This window comes from Anser brachyrhynchus (assembly GCF_964034855.1).
Source record: "Anser brachyrhynchus genome assembly, chromosome: 17".
Lineage (NCBI taxonomy): Eukaryota > Metazoa > Chordata > Aves > Anseriformes > Anatidae > Anser > Anser brachyrhynchus.
Window position 1 is genome coordinate 13,378,425 of NC_137710.1, and position 16,517 is coordinate 13,394,941.

The 16,517-nt window shown below is 43.7% G+C and overlaps 1 protein-coding gene across 4 annotated transcripts in view; it reads left to right on the forward strand.

Moving 5' to 3' along the window:
- The window catches only part of RNFT2 (ring finger protein, transmembrane 2), a 31,193-nt gene that overhangs the window by 11,394 nt on the left and 3,282 nt on the right, over window positions 1-16,517 (forward strand). For 3 of the 4 annotated variants that reach the window (XM_080559599.1, XM_080559600.1, XM_080559601.1), the window contains exons 7-9: window positions 401-554; window positions 11,772-11,921; window positions 16,384-16,449. In XM_080559599.1, coding sequence (XP_080415725.1) covers window positions 401-554; window positions 11,772-11,921; window positions 16,384-16,449 — 370 coding nt within the window. The remainder of the gene's footprint in view (window positions 1-400; window positions 555-11,771; window positions 11,922-16,383; window positions 16,450-16,517) is intronic. The other variant, XM_080559602.1, reaches the window with a different exon arrangement.

Genomic DNA, 16,517 nt, shown 5'->3' on the forward strand with positions numbered 1-16,517 from the left:
TGAGACTTCAAGGGAAAAACCTTCACAGTCAGGCCTGAAAGAGCAAGCCTATGGACTAAAGGCGCTGTGGTTAGACCAGAGGCTCTTTTCTGCTGTGGATTATAAGTTTTGAAAATTGCAGTCTCAAAAACAGATCTTGTATGTCTTTAGGTCCTGTTTTCTGATAGTGGGCAAACCTGCTGACCTCAGCAGAAACGGGCAAGAACAGACAAAGTCAAGAGGCCCAGAGGAACCATGGGACTAATTTGCATGTCTTATTCCTGTTGCCCCTGAGGACACTGAACTGAAGTTCAGTGGATTTTCTAGGCCTTCTTTGGCCAGCAGTGGATAGAGCTGGTATCAAGAAGCCTAAGTGAGGTTCTCCTCATTAGTATTTGAACCTTGTTGTCATGCCTTTCAGCCTTATATTTCTGAAACCCAACCTTGAGAGACTGGACTTCTTTGACCTGATGTGGATCGTGGGGATCACGGACTTTGTGCTGAAGTATCTCACCATTGCATTGAAATGCCTAATTGTTGCCTTGCCTAAGATCATCCTAGCTGTCAAGTCAAAGGTAAGAGCCTCTTCTCTTCTGGATGTATGGATGTTTGTCTTTGATAATCTGATACCTTTACAACGTGTACAGACAGAAATGTGTGGAAGGACAAAAATAAGAAAATCTCTGCTAAAACTTTGATAGAGAGTCACCTGGGTAAGTTTTGGTTTTTGAACAATTGCAGACCTGAGCAGGGGTTTGGCAATGCCAGCAAGTGATTGAAGTCTAGAAAGAGAGGAGTAAACATTATTTGAGAAGGAACGAGTATTAGCAGTGAGATAACTGCTTTGCTGGCTGACGCTATTCTAAGTCTTGTTTTCTAAGCAGTCTTTGTCAATAGATATTTTTGAAGCACAAATTTCTGCTTGATAGAAAGAAAGAAGCAAGTGGTGATTTCTTTGGGTTTCCAGTTGGGTCAAAAAAGTAACAATATTAAATTGAAACTACTTGTGCCACACAAGATGATTGAAGAACTATTTTAAGTAAACAGTTAAAATGCTTAAATACATACAAAATCTTACATAGACCAGGCCTAACTTTTGAAACTTTCTCACTACACTTTCTCTCAAGTTACCCTTTCATACGTATATATAAATTTTTTTTTTTTTTTTTACTCTTCACAGACCTGTCATGCTATCCCTTCTTCCACTGAGTAGTGTCTCCATTTCAGTGGCAAAGGTAGCAATGTATGCTATCTGCATTTGATAAAGAAACTTTCTGGCAAGTGTTTGGATGAAAGGCACTGTATAGACACAAGATACTATCATTAATTGCAGAAAGTCTCAGGCAGGGCACTTAAGGGGATATCTAAACTGGGAATAGTTTTGCTTACAAATGACATGGGTGGCAGGGGAGTTGAGCAGTTTGTTCCTGCACAGCAGGGCTATTTGAGATGGTTATTAATTTATTTCTGGCGAATGTCCAGGTGCTTTTTTTTTTCTTCTATTATTATTATTTTATTTTGGGAGATTAATGTGCTAGGTCAGAGCATAATCCAGGCCGGGGAGGGGAGGAAAAAGTGATGTGAATAGTCTTCCCAAGATAAATTGCAGCATTGGAAAAGGTTCACAGCCTTTGCTTGCTTGTCTGAGAGCTATCCCAAGTACTCATTAATCCTTGTCGGGAGAGAAGAAAGAGAAGGGGTCTTTATTTGCAGCTACAGTGGGAGGCTGGTAAGATCACATCTGTCACGGGCCTATAATGACTCAGAGCACAGATGCTTCATTTTTAATACCTTTTTCTGGATAGCAATATTTCTCACTTTTTTTAAGTCTCTTTTTGTCTTAGGATGTTGTTGATGGTCTCACTGTCCCTTGACATCTGAGACTGTTGTTACCTACTGCTATGGATCTGGATTTATTTTTTATCCCACCCTCTACACTGCATCCATTAAGCCAACTAGGGATGAGATCTGGTGTAACAAATTAAGTAAGATCAAACTGGGATGGGAGAGCTCCAAGAGAACCCCAGGATGCCATGGAAATTGTAATTGGTAACCATGTAGCTGAGCTCTTTCCCTGAGTCTGATGACCCAGCTTACTTCTACAGGCCAGCACAATGCTACACATGATTTTTCAGATGATTATTTAAAAAAAAAATTATTTATTTTCTGAGTTTAAACAGTTCTGTTGCACTTCAGACATAAACTTGACCAAATTCTTACCAAGGTATTTGCCATCTGCTGTCTTAATGTTTGCCAAAGTTACTGTTTTCCTCCCCAAATGCTTGTAGTAGCATTTCTGCTTGAAGCCTAGTCAGTAGTTTGTGAACTTCTGGATGGCTGTTGCTTAATCACAGCAGGTAGCAAGCTTTTGGAGAAATAAATTTGTAGAGTAGAGCTATAAGGTGGTGTTTGTTTGTTTTTTTTTCCAGGAAATATTTACTAAGTTTTTTTGTTTGTTTGCGGATTAAACTAGTTGGAACAGCAGCCTCTAGCTCCTTATAATACAGGGCCTGAAGAGGAGCCTGGTGCACTGTCAGGGATAGAGTTCAGCACAGCTGTGAATGGCTTAGAGGTATTTAATCTTGAATTTCCTTGCAGTACCTTCTTGCTGGCAGTAGATGATAAAACTTGCCAATGGACGGGATATCAGGGTCTCTGATCAACTCTGAGCAGGCCAAGGTATTCCTTGTTTGGGAAGTTCAAAGGCACTTCCAAAGCTAGTCTGGATTTTCATACTGCTCCTTGAGATTCTAGTCTTCTCTCTTACGTGGTTTTCACTGATGCTTGTGTAGTCTTTCTAGTGTGAAGCATCACCTCAGAATGGCCTTCTCTTAAAGCTCTTACCTCTCCATATCCATTGTGGTTGAAGCAAGATCAGATTCTTCTTTCTTTTAAACATTGAAGCCTTCATATATCCTCTCAGTCTTATGTGTAGAAGAAACAAGCCCAACTGAGTCTTTTCTCAGAGACTCATTCATTCCAGATCTTTAATTTTATTATTGTTCTCTGCTGGGCTGTCTGTGGTGTTTAATTAATTGCACCCCCAGGTTTTCCAGACCATTTCTCTAGTCTGTCAAGATGATTTTTGAATTATAATTCTTCCCGATGTGTTTCCTAGTTTAGTGTGAACTGCACATTTGATAATGATGGAACAGAGTAAGCTTAAGGTCGTTAATGAAAATAGTGAGTAGTACCAAACTCCACTTAGCTCAGATGCATTTTTTCATTTTGACAGTGAACATATGAAAAATACAGGCTAGCACACTCAGTTCTCCCAGTCTAAAGCACCTGGGTCGTGTACTCGTAGTATGGCCCCCTCACATCAAGAACCACCGTGGATCCAGTACAGATTTAAACGGAAAAAGCAAAGAGGCTTCCCATCAGCAATGGAAGTGAGGTTTACTAAAGCATGATCTGATGCTATGACTGAGAAAAAAGCAAGCTAACATTAAAAGGCAGAATCTCTTTGATTTGCCTTTTCAGTCTGAATAGACAGCAGTACACATCATTTTGGGCCCAAAACTGGTTGACAGGAACCAAAATTATACTCGGTGCTGGAATGTGAAGCATGAAGACTGCTGTGTCTTCCCAGAGTTCTCCAAGCTTGAATATCTCAGAAATGGACTATCTTTGCAGGCAACCCAGCCAAAGAATGAGGGAAGATTGGAAATTAAAAAAAAAAATCCCAGACTTTCCCAGGTTCTAAACTAGCCTGGAAAAACAGAGGTGCCAAGAGAATCTGAGACTGCAATCAGGTTGGAAGGCAGGGAAAGAGTGGCTTGAACAGGGGGGAGAAAAGCAGCAGAAAAAGTAAGGTAACCCAAATCAATCTGATCTTGTACTTCTGCAGTCAGAGGGGGTCTGTGGGAGAAGGAGCATACCTGTGGCTAAAGATGTCCCTTCCTCCCCCACGAGCTGCAGCATACCCTTCAAAGCTGGGTACAAGTTTTAATAGCAGCTGGGCTCATAATTTCTTTGGGAGAGGGGCTTGGCTCCCACCCTGCATGTTGAAGGCTCTCCATCAAAAACAGCAAATAAGATCATTTGGTTCAGTATAAAATGAATTAAAGTAAATTAAACTGCAGGAGCCATGTGGCCTGCAGAGGCCTCCATTGTTGTGCACACATAAATGGCAGCTTTTCATTTTCACTGCTAAGAAATGACAGCTTGAGAGGGGTGGAATTAAAAATAAGGAAATAAATAATAAAAAGACATTTGCCAAAGATTTCCGTTTAGGAAATCCCAGGTGCCTCTGAGTCTCTCATCCCCTCCTCATGCTGCTGTCAGTAATCTAAGCTGATATCCTGAGGAATGGAGTGAAATATGGGGGAGGGGGTAGAGAAGGAAAACCAAAACAAAAGAACTATGTAAGAACCTTGGATATACAGGAGAGAAAGGCACATACCAAGGACACTCGTTTGCAATAGTCCTAATGGTTGGTGCATAAAAAAAGCCCTGAGTAAGAATTTTCTTTGCATGTTCAGTACAGGTGTGCAGCCAAGTTACAACACCACCAGGGAATCCCAGAGCTCCGTTTCCAGAAAGTTGAAAACTTCGTAAGGAAAATATTTGTTGAAAATGTAGCACAAAGTTACTATTTGAATAAATACTTGAAAAGCTGGATCTAGACATTGCAAATAAGTTTTTTTGAAGTCTGCGGTGATACTGGCATTACTCATGACTTTTTTTCTGTATGCTGTTCAAGTTGCATCAGTGGCAAGTGTACAAACTAGCACCATTGACTGCTCACTGCATCTATGGAAATAGTTGCTTGTTCTCTTATTTGTTGGTTGCTTGTTATTTTTTTTTTTTTTTGAGTACTGTCTCAGCAAATCCAGTTGGGGAATACCTGGTTTGTATGTGACAGACATTCTTTACATGGTTTTGCACTTGGACTTAGGACTAAATGCCCTTTTAAGGTGCACCCCATGTTTCCTAGTATGGAATGCTTACAGCTCTACCATGGAAACTGGCACATTAAGCTTTCCATATTCCTTCTGAAGCTTCATTTTGGACGTGAAAGAAATAGCAGAATATCTTCTGAACAAGGGAATACGATCATTCAACTGAAGCAAATCTTAAAGAATCTTAAAGCAATATATAACCATGCAGCTGATCTGTAGTAACTTCATTCTGAGTCTGAAGCTAGTAAGGCTTAATTCTAAGTAGCCCCAGTGCTCTTCCACATTAGAACGGAGCATGAGCACGAGTTACTTCAGTTATCATGTTTCTTTCTCAGTGCACAGACAGTTACTGTAAGGAGAATGAGCACTTACCTTACAGCGATTAGGACTTTTCTGCAGCCTGCCTCCATCTTCTGTCAGAGCTCAGCATCACAGGATACCACGGTTCAAAATGATGGGACCCTGCCTCTCTTACTGGTCAGAATGACCCATCCTTCATCACACAGTAAGTTGTACAAACAGCTTGCATGTGCAGAGGTTTTATGTTCCTTGAGCAACCAGCTCGTCTTGCACACAGCATTCATGTAGAACATACCATCACATAGAACAGGTCCATCCTGATGGCTCATGGGGAAGGAAGGCAAGCTGGAGCAGCTTGCAATTCCTGTAGACTTCAGCCTCTTCCAGAAGGCTTACATTAAGAGAGAAGATGCCAGAAGGGGTTTGAGTTGGTTGCAGTGGTGATGGCAACAGCCTTCTAATGTCCTGGCAGCCCCTCTTTCATCATAGCACAGGATATGTATCAGTCATTTAACAAGAAGGTGGTTAGTATGTTTTTTCATCCTGAGGGGGAAAAAAAAGTCACTTGGAATATTCGAGTCCTCTAGATGCTGCTAATGAAAAGTACAGAAGCATTAAAACAAGTCACACAAGCACTGGGAATTGGTACATAAATGATGTGTTACAAAAAATGTCAGTAAGATTTATTAATTAATCCTAATCTTCTCCAACAGTGTAGGTAAATTGGTGTTTCTAGATAGGTGACAATAGATAGGCCTATCCTCTTGTTCTCCTCTCCTTGATGATCTTGGATGCTCTTTGGGGGGAAACTCAGAAATGATTCACTCTTCTTGTAGAATAATCTGAGCCTTGATCCTCTAGACCATAGGAACTGTGTGAGGGTTCTGTAAAGGCTTTTCCCTCTTGCAGCCTACAGCAGGTGTGGCATCCCAGAGATGAAAGGAAGGGATTAAAGAACTAACTAAAGCATGCAACTAAGTTCTGAGGAACTGGGACTCTCTCCCATCCCTCTCCCTACCAGGCTTTGAAATTCATAGCTACTAATTTTTTTTAGAAGAAACACTGCTCTTAACTGCCTTCAAATTTTAACTTTCCAGTTTAAGCGATCTAAGGTATGACTTTCAGAAGCACTGCACTAACTATAAAATCTCACAGTCCCTCTAGTCCCACCTTGAAATTCCTTCTCAGTTTGCAGACAACACGCTGGAGGGAAGGGATGCCATCCAGAGGGACCTGGACAGGCCTGAGAGGTGGGCCTATGAACCTATGAACCTCAGGAGGTTTCAACAGGGCCAAGTGCAAGGTCCCACATCTGGGCCGGCGCAATCCCAAGCACAAATCCAGGCTGGGCAGAGAATGGATTGAGAGCAGCCCAGAGGAGAAGGACCTGTGGGTGTTGGTTGACGAGAAGCTCCACATGAGTCGGCTATGCGCACTTGCAGCCCAGAAAGCCAACCATATCCTGGGCTGGACCAAAAGCAGCATGGCCAGCAGGGTGAGGGAGGTGATTCTCCCCCTCTGCTCTGCTCTCGTGAGACCCCACCTGGAGCCCTGCGTTCAGCTCTGGGGCCCCCACCATAAGAAGGACAGGGACCTGTTGGAGAGTGCAGAGGAGGTCATGAGGATGATCAAAGGGCTGGAGCAGCTCTCCTACGAAGACAGGCTGAGGGAGTTGGGGTTGTTCAGCCTGCAGAAGAGAAGGCTCCGGGGAGACCTTACAGAGGCCTTGCAGTGCCTAAAGGGGGCTACAGGAAAGCTGGGGAGGGACTCTTTGTCGGGGGTATAGAGACAGGACAAGGAGTAATGGCTTTAAACTGAAACAGGGTAGATTTAAATGAGATATAAGGAAGAAACTCTTTCCTATGAGGGTGGTGAGGCACTGGAACAGGCTGTCCAGAGAAGCTGTGGATGCCCCATCTCTGGAAGTGTTCAAGGCCAGACTGGAAGAGGCTTTGGGCAACCTGACCTAATGGGTGACATCCCTGCCCTTGGCAGGAGAGGACAGAACTGGATGGACTTTAAGGTCCCTTGCAACCCCATCTATTCCATGGTTCGATGATTTTCACCAGCACCCTCTGTGCCACAGTGCTGTTTATTGCTCCTACCCAACGCGTTCTGATATTGGCAGTATGACCTGAAATCTCAGCAGAGCCTGCTCTCCTCTGATCCAAATTGCCAGCAGGTCTCAGTTTTTCTAGCATCTTCCTGTTTCAGTATATGTCCTAATGCTGCTGGCAGCAGAACAAGTGAGACTTGGAACTTCCCTTGAGTGCTAATCACAACTTACAGTTGCCTCATTGCAACTTCTCTCACTTCTTACATCCCATTTTAATTCTGCCGTGTAAAACCTTAGCGTGCCATTCTCCATTTCCTTCTGTGAGGCACATAGACGCTTACACAAAGCCTTATGTCAAATAAGACTACAACATCAATACTCAGGCTTTGTGGAAATTAGCATTGCTTCTGCAGCTGTAATTTGCCCCCCTTTGGTGTTGCATATGTTGCAATTCATTTTTTAATTATGTGATTTCATGTTATTTTTCTGTAAGACCTCTTCATCCATCACCAAACATGGTGTACTGTGCCCCACAGATGAAGCAAGGTGGTATATTGAAAGAAGCTGGTGTAGAAACTGGAAAGCACGTAGAGAACAAAGAGACCATTGGAAGAAGAAAAACACCCTATAGGTTAAAGTTGAATGCTACAATGGAGAATTAAATTCCATCTTTTTCTTTGCCAAATAATTCCTGTGTGATTGTAGGAAAGCCATGTACAGCTGCAAACTGAAGTCAGTGGTTTTAAAGGTAATGTGATCTATAAAATTGGATATATTAAAAACTCTAATCCCAGACATCTCAGGTTGAACACCAAAACCAACCTTACCTTAACCTTACCCTTCCTGTATCTCAAGTTTTCATTTAGAAAATGCAGATGATAGCTGTCCCTTATGTCAGCCAACAATGCAAAAAAAAGTTTTTGAAAGTCTTATACTATAGTGGTAATGTCATAAAAAAAGACTCGGGGAACTTTAGTAATTTTATACTCAGAGCTTGAATAGCATGAAGTGATAAGATGCAGATTTGCCATCATCTAATGAGTGTATAACAAAACAGTAAAGTCACATGCTTAATGAGTACCACTTACCTTCTGTGAAAACAGTGGTCACATTGTTAAAGACTATGTAACACTGCGTCTACAGAAGGAAGATTGAGATTGTATGAAAATCCTGAATTCTGCTCTTCCAAAATAAGTGCTAGATTTAAAGTATAGAAATTGTCTTTTAATATGATTGAGGTAGAGGAAAAGGGAGGGTTACACAAGTCACTGACTTAGTTTTTAAACAAAGCATTCTGGAAAAAAACACAAATCTCACCATGTGGCATCACATGGCTCATCAGCAGCATTGGTAATAATTAGATCCACAGCACAGTCCTTCGCTGCTTGTGCTAATGAAGTGTTTGACAGCAGTAGGCTGACAGCTTTTGCAGTAACTGACCCTACAGAGGTTCAGCAGTGTACTTTCATTTTAGTCAGGCTTAATTCCAACCTGTTGCAAGGGCTTAATGAGACCAAAGCCAAGGCTTGTTCTGGTATCTGACTCTACCCAATGGAGAACTATAATTTCAGTTAATACCCTGTTTAGTCTGTAGTCCAGCGTGATGATATGCTTGCTCATGGACTGGGTCCTGCACAATTCAGACATGCCTCACACTCCGTAGAGTGCCTAGGTTTGCATAGATTTTCATGAAATAGGAAAAGTCACCTAACAGAAGCAGCCCTTGCCTTATCTCAAGTTGTTCCAAATCAGAGGTGCACAGGAGAAATAATTGTAGTCATGCTTAATATAACAGTTCTTCCTAATGTGGATGAGAACTAGCTGAAATGCTTTAGGTTGAAGTTCTCAGACAAAATGCAGGTTAAAACAAGTATTTAGCTTGAAAAACTTCAGTCCAAATAGCCAAGATATAGTAAAGCTGGAAAACAGAAGACAGAAAGGAGTATTGGGTGCATTTACAAATGATGGGTGCTGCTAGCAGTGAGTTACTGCTGTTGGAAAGCTAAATTCTGCTGATGAAATTGTAGGTTACAACCTTGTTTTCTAAGCTTCTGGCTCAGCAGACCCCATTTATTCCTGGCACAGCCCTTTGCAGAATTACTTCTGATTTTCTAGGCGCTTTTCCTAGCTTAAAAAAGGGCTGGTGTTGCACTGACATGCCTGACAGGCCTTATTTTGTAAGCATTTACTGGAGCTGTAGTTCTCTTTTAAATGCTGCTCAGCTGTCCTTGTATTGCTTCCTTCCTCCTGGCTGTAATCACTCTGAGGTTATCAAAAGACCTCTCCTAAATGGTCAAGTGGGTGGTGGTAATAGACTGGATGGAAGGATGCCTCAACTGAAAGGTTTAGCTGCACTCCTGTGAGGGCGTTAAGTGTCTAGCTGCTAAGAAATCCCAGTACCTTGCAGTTACCAATGAAAACAAGGTTCGCGTCATAACAGAAAGGAATTCGGAAAGCTTCATAAGGGTGGGGAAATTTTGTGGCTAAAAAGAATTGAAATTTGTTACTTCCTGCACGCTCATTTTAGAGCCCCCACTCTTCCACTTCTGCAGCCTGTGACGCCCCTTTCCTTACACTGTGCTGTGGGCTCCAGTGTTTCAGTGCTTTGAGTTAGAAGAGTTTCAGCTTTGCCCTGATTTCAGGCTTCAGAGGAAGGAGCTCGCAGACGCCCCGCGTGCTGGATCCAGAACTTCCGTCTGATGCAATGAGAGAGTAAGCAGTGACCTGTCCTAGCCCAGCCTGCTAGGGAAGCGAGGCTAAGTAAAAGCTGAGTGAGAGCCTGTTGGGAGGAAGGAGTCAGAAAGCAAGCAGCTTGCTGCCTCTAGCTTGCTGGTAGCTTTCATCAGAGCTGGCTGAGGAGGGGGAGGTGGAGAGCTGCCTGTGTGAAGGGAAGGAAGTGACAGCGTAGTCATTAGCAGACTGCGACCCTCTGTCACAAGGGCTCCAGAAATAAACGATGATTGTATTGAAGCACGAGGCTGGATAGAGCCCTCTGTGCTAATTTAATAAATTGCTTGCATTTAGGACCCCAGATTGGTGCTGTTACATTTTTGCTATGTGATGCCACCTGGGATTAGCAAGGAGGAGGGGACTGGGGGGGGAGAAGAAGAAAGCAGCCCAGGTCCGTTAGCAACTGCTGGTGTGACCTCACTCCTTGTCCCGGGGGGGATATGAGATCATGAGAATGCCAGAGCTCTCTGAAGGATTCGATTTGTTCGGTACGGCAGGATGGCCTGCCGAGTGATCTCATCTCTGAGACCCAGGGGAAGGGCGCTGGCTGCCGCTAGCCTCGCGGACCGCAGAGGACTTAATCCCCTCTCCAAATCTCACCAATTAACAACTGACCTGTGATGACATCACTGATGACAAAGCTAACTAGGACAACACAGCAAAATTCCAGGGGAATTTCCCCTTCTCCCTGATCTTATCAAATAAAAGAATTTTGACATACCAAAAAAAAATTCAGTCTGGATAATATCAGTACAGTTTAAGCATAGTTCTGACTCACAGCTTGCCCTGACCTACTCCACTGTCACTGTTCTCCTTGTAAACCATGTGGGGCAGAACAAATACCCTCCTTGACCCTAATTTGATATTTTGATATTTGACCTATCTAATTTGATAGCCTTATTTAGCCAGTTTGTCGATCCTAGTTTAGGTGCTTTAAGATAGAGATTGTGTTGTAGGAAAATTTCAGTTGTACCCCATGGTTGTGGTAAGCCAGGAGGGATTTTATTACCTTGCAGGTGGCCTTCAAGGAAGGCAAGCTTTCTAATTGGAGTGAACACCAGAATGGCAAGAACAGTTTTGGCAGAGATTTGCAAAGGATGTGATCACATCTTTGAGTCTTTTGCAGGAAACATTCCCACCAGCGTGCTTCACACAAACACTTTTCTTCCGTAAGGTCCTTGGGAAGGTTTGGCGTCTTTGAGTTTAAAATGCCCTGATGGTTTTTCAGAGCCAGCCTTATCTGTGTACTGTAAACACTCCAACACCAGAGTAGAAGGGGAAGGACGTTGGGAAATAGGTAATTAATTTGATTTTTTGGGTGATCTACAATGTTGTCAGGAATACCAGTGTCATCTTACGTTTAAATCCCTGTACCTTCAGAAGGTGTATAGCATGTAAAAGACCTCTTTTGCATTCCCTTTCTCATTATTTGTAGTATCTGCATATTAATCCCTGTAAACCTTAACCTCTACTGCTAACGTGCTGTAGCACTGTACAGATATGCTAAGAGGTATATATCCATAACCTGCTTTAAAAGTTTGTGACTCAGAAGTTTAAAACAATAGCTGGATAAGGCAAAGAACAAGAGGAACACTAAGAAATAATGATACAGGTTATCCTTTCCAGGTACTGGGTTAGATGGCTGCAGAGAAAAATGCATCTTAATGAATACACCGGTCTTTGCACCATTTAACAGAGTGCATAGGTAGACAGTGAACACAAGTCTTATAAACTTCAAGCCCTGCACCTGTTAAATGCTCTTTTGATTTCCTGATAGTAACCATATATCACTTTTTTTAAAGGGAAAGTTTTATTTGGTTATTGAAGAGCTGAGTCAGTTGTTCCGATCCCTTGTCCCCATCCAGTTGTGGTATAAATACATCATGGGAGATGACCCATCCAGCAGCTACTTCCTAGGAGGGATTCTGATCATCCTGTATAGCCTCTGCAAGGTGAGTACCACCTCAATTAATATCTATAGCAAGAGCAGAGCAAGAAGCACAGCTGAGGGGAATAAATACACCTTTAAATTGTTGCCATCACTACTTAGGAAGGAAAGCTGCAGCAGCTGAGGACACCCTGTGCTTCAGTTGTCAAAATATTTTGCTTTACCACTATGTGGGCATTGGTGAGCTAGAGAAAGATGTGTGATTGCTCATGCAGTGTTGCATCAGGCTGATGAAGTCATTGCTGCTTTCTAATCCCTTTCTATAAAGGCTAGAAGAGAACGGGAGTGGAGCCTTGGGGGACCAGTATCAGAAGAGAGGTTAGCTATCTCCAGACTTCTAGATTCAGCCCTAAAAGGAGGGTTGCAACAGTTATATGTTTTTAAGTCTCTGTCTTTTGAGGCAGAATAGGTACTCTGTCATTCACGGTACAGAGTGCAGCAGGCAGAGTAAGAGACTTCCAAGTCCTGCCTAGATAAAACAGGTAGTTCTGGCCCCAGTCTAGGTCCTGGTGTGGCTGAGACAAGTCCAGGATCTCAGTGACAAATGCCATTGACATTTGCTTAAAAGCGAGGAGTTTAAAAAAAACACAGAGTCTGCCTGTAAAATTGTAAATGAATAGGTGTGACTGACTTAGACAAGTCACAAAGGTGAGCTCTAGAAACAGCTGTATTTCTAATTTTGTGTATTCAACTCTGCCTGGGGTTGCTATCTTTTGTTTGGCTATGGCTGAACGGGAAACTAATATTCCTGCCCTAGGCAGAGCAGTAGCTGAAGCAAAAGGTAGATCTGTTATCCATTCCTCTGAGAAAGCTCTGAAAAAGGCCAAGTGAGTCTAGCTTGCTGCACCTCTGGTGCTTGTCTCACCCTAGGAGAAAGGGACTGGGGGGACTGAAGAACTGAGAGAAAATACCGCAGCTGAAAACAGCTCCAAGAGGCTAATGGGTTAGTGAACCATGTAAAGTCAAACTATAGTTCTTACCTGAGATATGTGTGTATATGTACAGAAATGGGGCATATAAACCCTGCTGTAGAGGAATTTAGAGCTTTTATAGAGATAAGTAGAGGAGGTCATGGGAAGCAAGATGGTCACAGACCCATTGCATCCAAGTCAAACCAGAAACAGAGCAAATACTGCCAGAATAACAGACATATGAAACTAGTGTGGTTCCCCACACACTCATCCTTACTCTTAGCTACACGCTTCCTGTTCTGAGCTACGGGAGAGGATTTTTGCCCCTTTCAAAAGTGTTATTGTCTGAATCTCTTCTGGAGAACAGTAATCCCACCCTTGCATGCCCTTCTGGCCTTGTGGGTGTCAGGCAGGCAGATCACAAGTCAAGGGCAGACTTCAGGTGATCTTTCTGGCATCCCTTCTTGTGAAAAGGAAGGAACACCTGCAGAAGGGATGCTTACCTGCAGTTCTACATGCTGTCTGTTGCATCTGGAGAAATCACCGCAATGTCAAGGAGCGGGGGGGACCAGCTGCTCCCTGGGAGGAAGAAAGCTGAGGAGAACACAGGTGGGAGGCGAAGAGCCTCACCAGCCAGGGCTGAGGAGTCCAAATCTTCTTGTACATACATTGTGATAAAGCAGGTACAAGATAACAGCAGGAAGTTAATCCGCAGGTCAGGATCAGAGGAAGGCAACCAGGGTCAGACATAGTCCCGTGATTGCTGGGTGTAGCCATAGTAATGAGACAGGCCCAGGGTCAAGGTTGGAAGTTACTCCATGGGTTGGTAAGCCAAGATAATTAGGATCTGTAGGTAAGTACACTTACAGCTGAACTGGAAACTAACATTTCTACAGCACAGCTTAAAGAGAAACTGAAGCTACAGAGCTGAGCTTAAATGGAGCTCCTGAGCCCATGGGCAGGGTGTGTGGGGTGGAGAGCCCAGGTGAATGCACTCAGGACCCTTATGCATAGGTACAAGCAGTCCTGTATGGATTGATTTGGTGCTTTCTCTATTGTCTAGGAATATTACTGTCTTATGTTGGTGCTTAGCAATAACTTGGTACCACAGCTGTGTATGGGTTAGGGTTAGACCTGTCCCTGTTGGAGACTTTGCTTGGAAGTGAGAGAGAAAAGTAGGAGTAATGGGAGTTCACTCTTCCAATGCAGGTCATGAAACACTAGGTATGTGCACCCCATCTACTATCACCAGAGCTGCAGGTCTAATTCCTTGCCTGAGACACTGAAAATATACCCAAAGGAGTCCACATTAGCAAAGCCACAAACCACATTAGAAAAACCACAGAAGCCAATTTGGCACTCAGACCTTCTGTGCTTCTGGCAAGCATCCAGGGCTTAGCTAGGGCTGCGTCCCCTCTCCCCACACAAAGAGCAGACTTGGCTTTCCGAAGATTGCGTATAGTGCAGCTAGTGGGAGCTGTCTTGGTGTCTCTGACATGAACCTCTGATTTCGGCAAAGAAATCCCAGATGTTCGTAAGTAGGGGCATCCAGGTCTTATATTTCCCTGTCCTGAACAGAAGCGTTTGACTGAGGGTAGGAGTGGTATTGAGGGGGAGAAAATGACTGAGTGGTATAACAGTAGGTGTTTGCTTTCTTCAGGCTGTGAGTTGAACCCTACCTCGGACACACGCTCTTCAGCCTAGTTCGAAGGGGTGTGATGGCAATTAATTCTACAGTAGCTCTTCCCCTGACAAGAGAGCAAGCACTGAACCCAGCTGTTGCAGTCCTGTTGCTAGAAAGATAACTGGTGCAACATAGTCTTCAATGCATCGGGAGATAAAGGGATGTTAAAGGAACTAGTGAAACATGCATTTTTTTGGGGTACGGAAAACTCCAGGAGAAATAAAGTTGAAGGGGGGAAATGGGCTGGGAGAATTGGAGACATCAGAACCAGGGGAAAGGTGTTAAAAGTCCTGTTATAAGCAAAGCAACCAGAAAAAGCTGAGAACTGTACTGTGGGAGAGAGCTGATCCCTGTCTGTGTTAGAAGATAAAAAGTCTGTAGCAGTCGGCAGCCTCAAGTGCTAGTTGCTGACTGGAAGCATTACTGGAAGGACCCTGGGAGCCTTTTACATGCTGACTGGAAGCATTATTGGTGCCTTCATTTGATTCCACGTCTATTGCACGATGATCTCATTGGCATTCCCTGCAGTGAGCCCACTTAATCACGCTAGGAAAAAAAAAAAATAGAAAGCCAACCCCAGGCATTTTGGTGCCTCTGCACTGCTAGTCCACTACAACTCTGCATGTTCTGCACCGCATCTTCGCCTGCCCTCCAGGCTGCTCCTCACTCAGGTTAGAAATGGAAAGGTCCCGTTATGTCATCTGGCCCTTTTCCCAACTAATGCAGGGCTGTTCTTTGCCCAGTCTTTATATCTTGTCTAGTTCATAGTATCTTTCTCTCTGCATCCTGCCAGCAGACAGGGAAGATGGCAAATTGGATTAGGTTTCCAAGCTGTTTTCCCTTTTAGTAGTAGTACTCTGTCCTCACCTTAAGGATGCTGCGTGTCTCCTCTCTTGCTGAGCCCCCAGATATTTGTAGGAAGTTTATCATCTTTTCCCCACGCTTTGGTATTGCTTCGCCAAGCTGTAAATATTTATGTATTTCAGTCTCTTTTCAGAAATCGTTTTCTGCAGGCTCATTTTCTGCCCTTCTCTGAACTGCTTTTAGTCTGTAATGAGGAGCACTGCTCTCCAGATGCAGTTACATCATGTTTGCTGGGCAGCGCAGGGAGGGGGAAGGAGAAGGACCTGGTGCTGTCCCTGCTCTTGGCCGTCTTTGGCTGTGTGCAAGCACCAAGGTGCTGGCAGCTCGTTCCCTTCCAGGCATTTAAAGTTTCTCACTCTTTAGGCAGACGGGAGCAAGCCAGCCTCAGTCCTGCTTCACATTCCTCGGGCTTTTCTTCTCTTGGTAGTATTTAATCACTAAATCTGTCCCTGCAGCAGGACAGGCAATTCCCACTCCTCTCATAATATCATCTGGGCCCTGAAGTATCAAAGTGTGTGGCAGAGCCCCACAGCCCTGAAAATCCTCCTTCTCCCCAGAGGCTGTGGAAAGCAGTTTCTTACCTCTTCCATGTAAAAAAGTAGCCTCTCCTTCCCTCTCTCTCGGGATAACCACAATGTCCTCTAGCCTTATTTCTGGGCTTCTCAGGGACTCAGGGTGGGAACGGCTCCATTTTAGCCCTTTCCCACCTAGTGATGGTGGGCAATTTACCCTACCACTACCTCACAATCTCTTTTTGTACCGTAAAGTCCCTCATTTACAACCCATTGTTACCGGAGCTTTTTTTTTTCCGCTACCTTGCAGCACCATCGATTCACCTTTACTACATATTTCACAATCACCATGAAATATTTTTGGCACCGTTGTTATCGAGGATCTTTGTTCCCACTGAATATCCACTCTGCCACGTGTGTCCCGAGTTTCTGAACTGTATGCACACATACACATGTTTTGTGAAAAATGTCTAAAAGTTAATGTCTTTATTGCAGTCTTTTGACATCTGTGGTCGTGTGGGAAGTGTCCGGAAGGCACTGAAAGTCCTTTGCACCCCACAGGTAAGTAGTCATAGGTTTCACTGAGCAGTTTCCTGGGTGAAACCATGTTACTAATGAATGATGGAGTT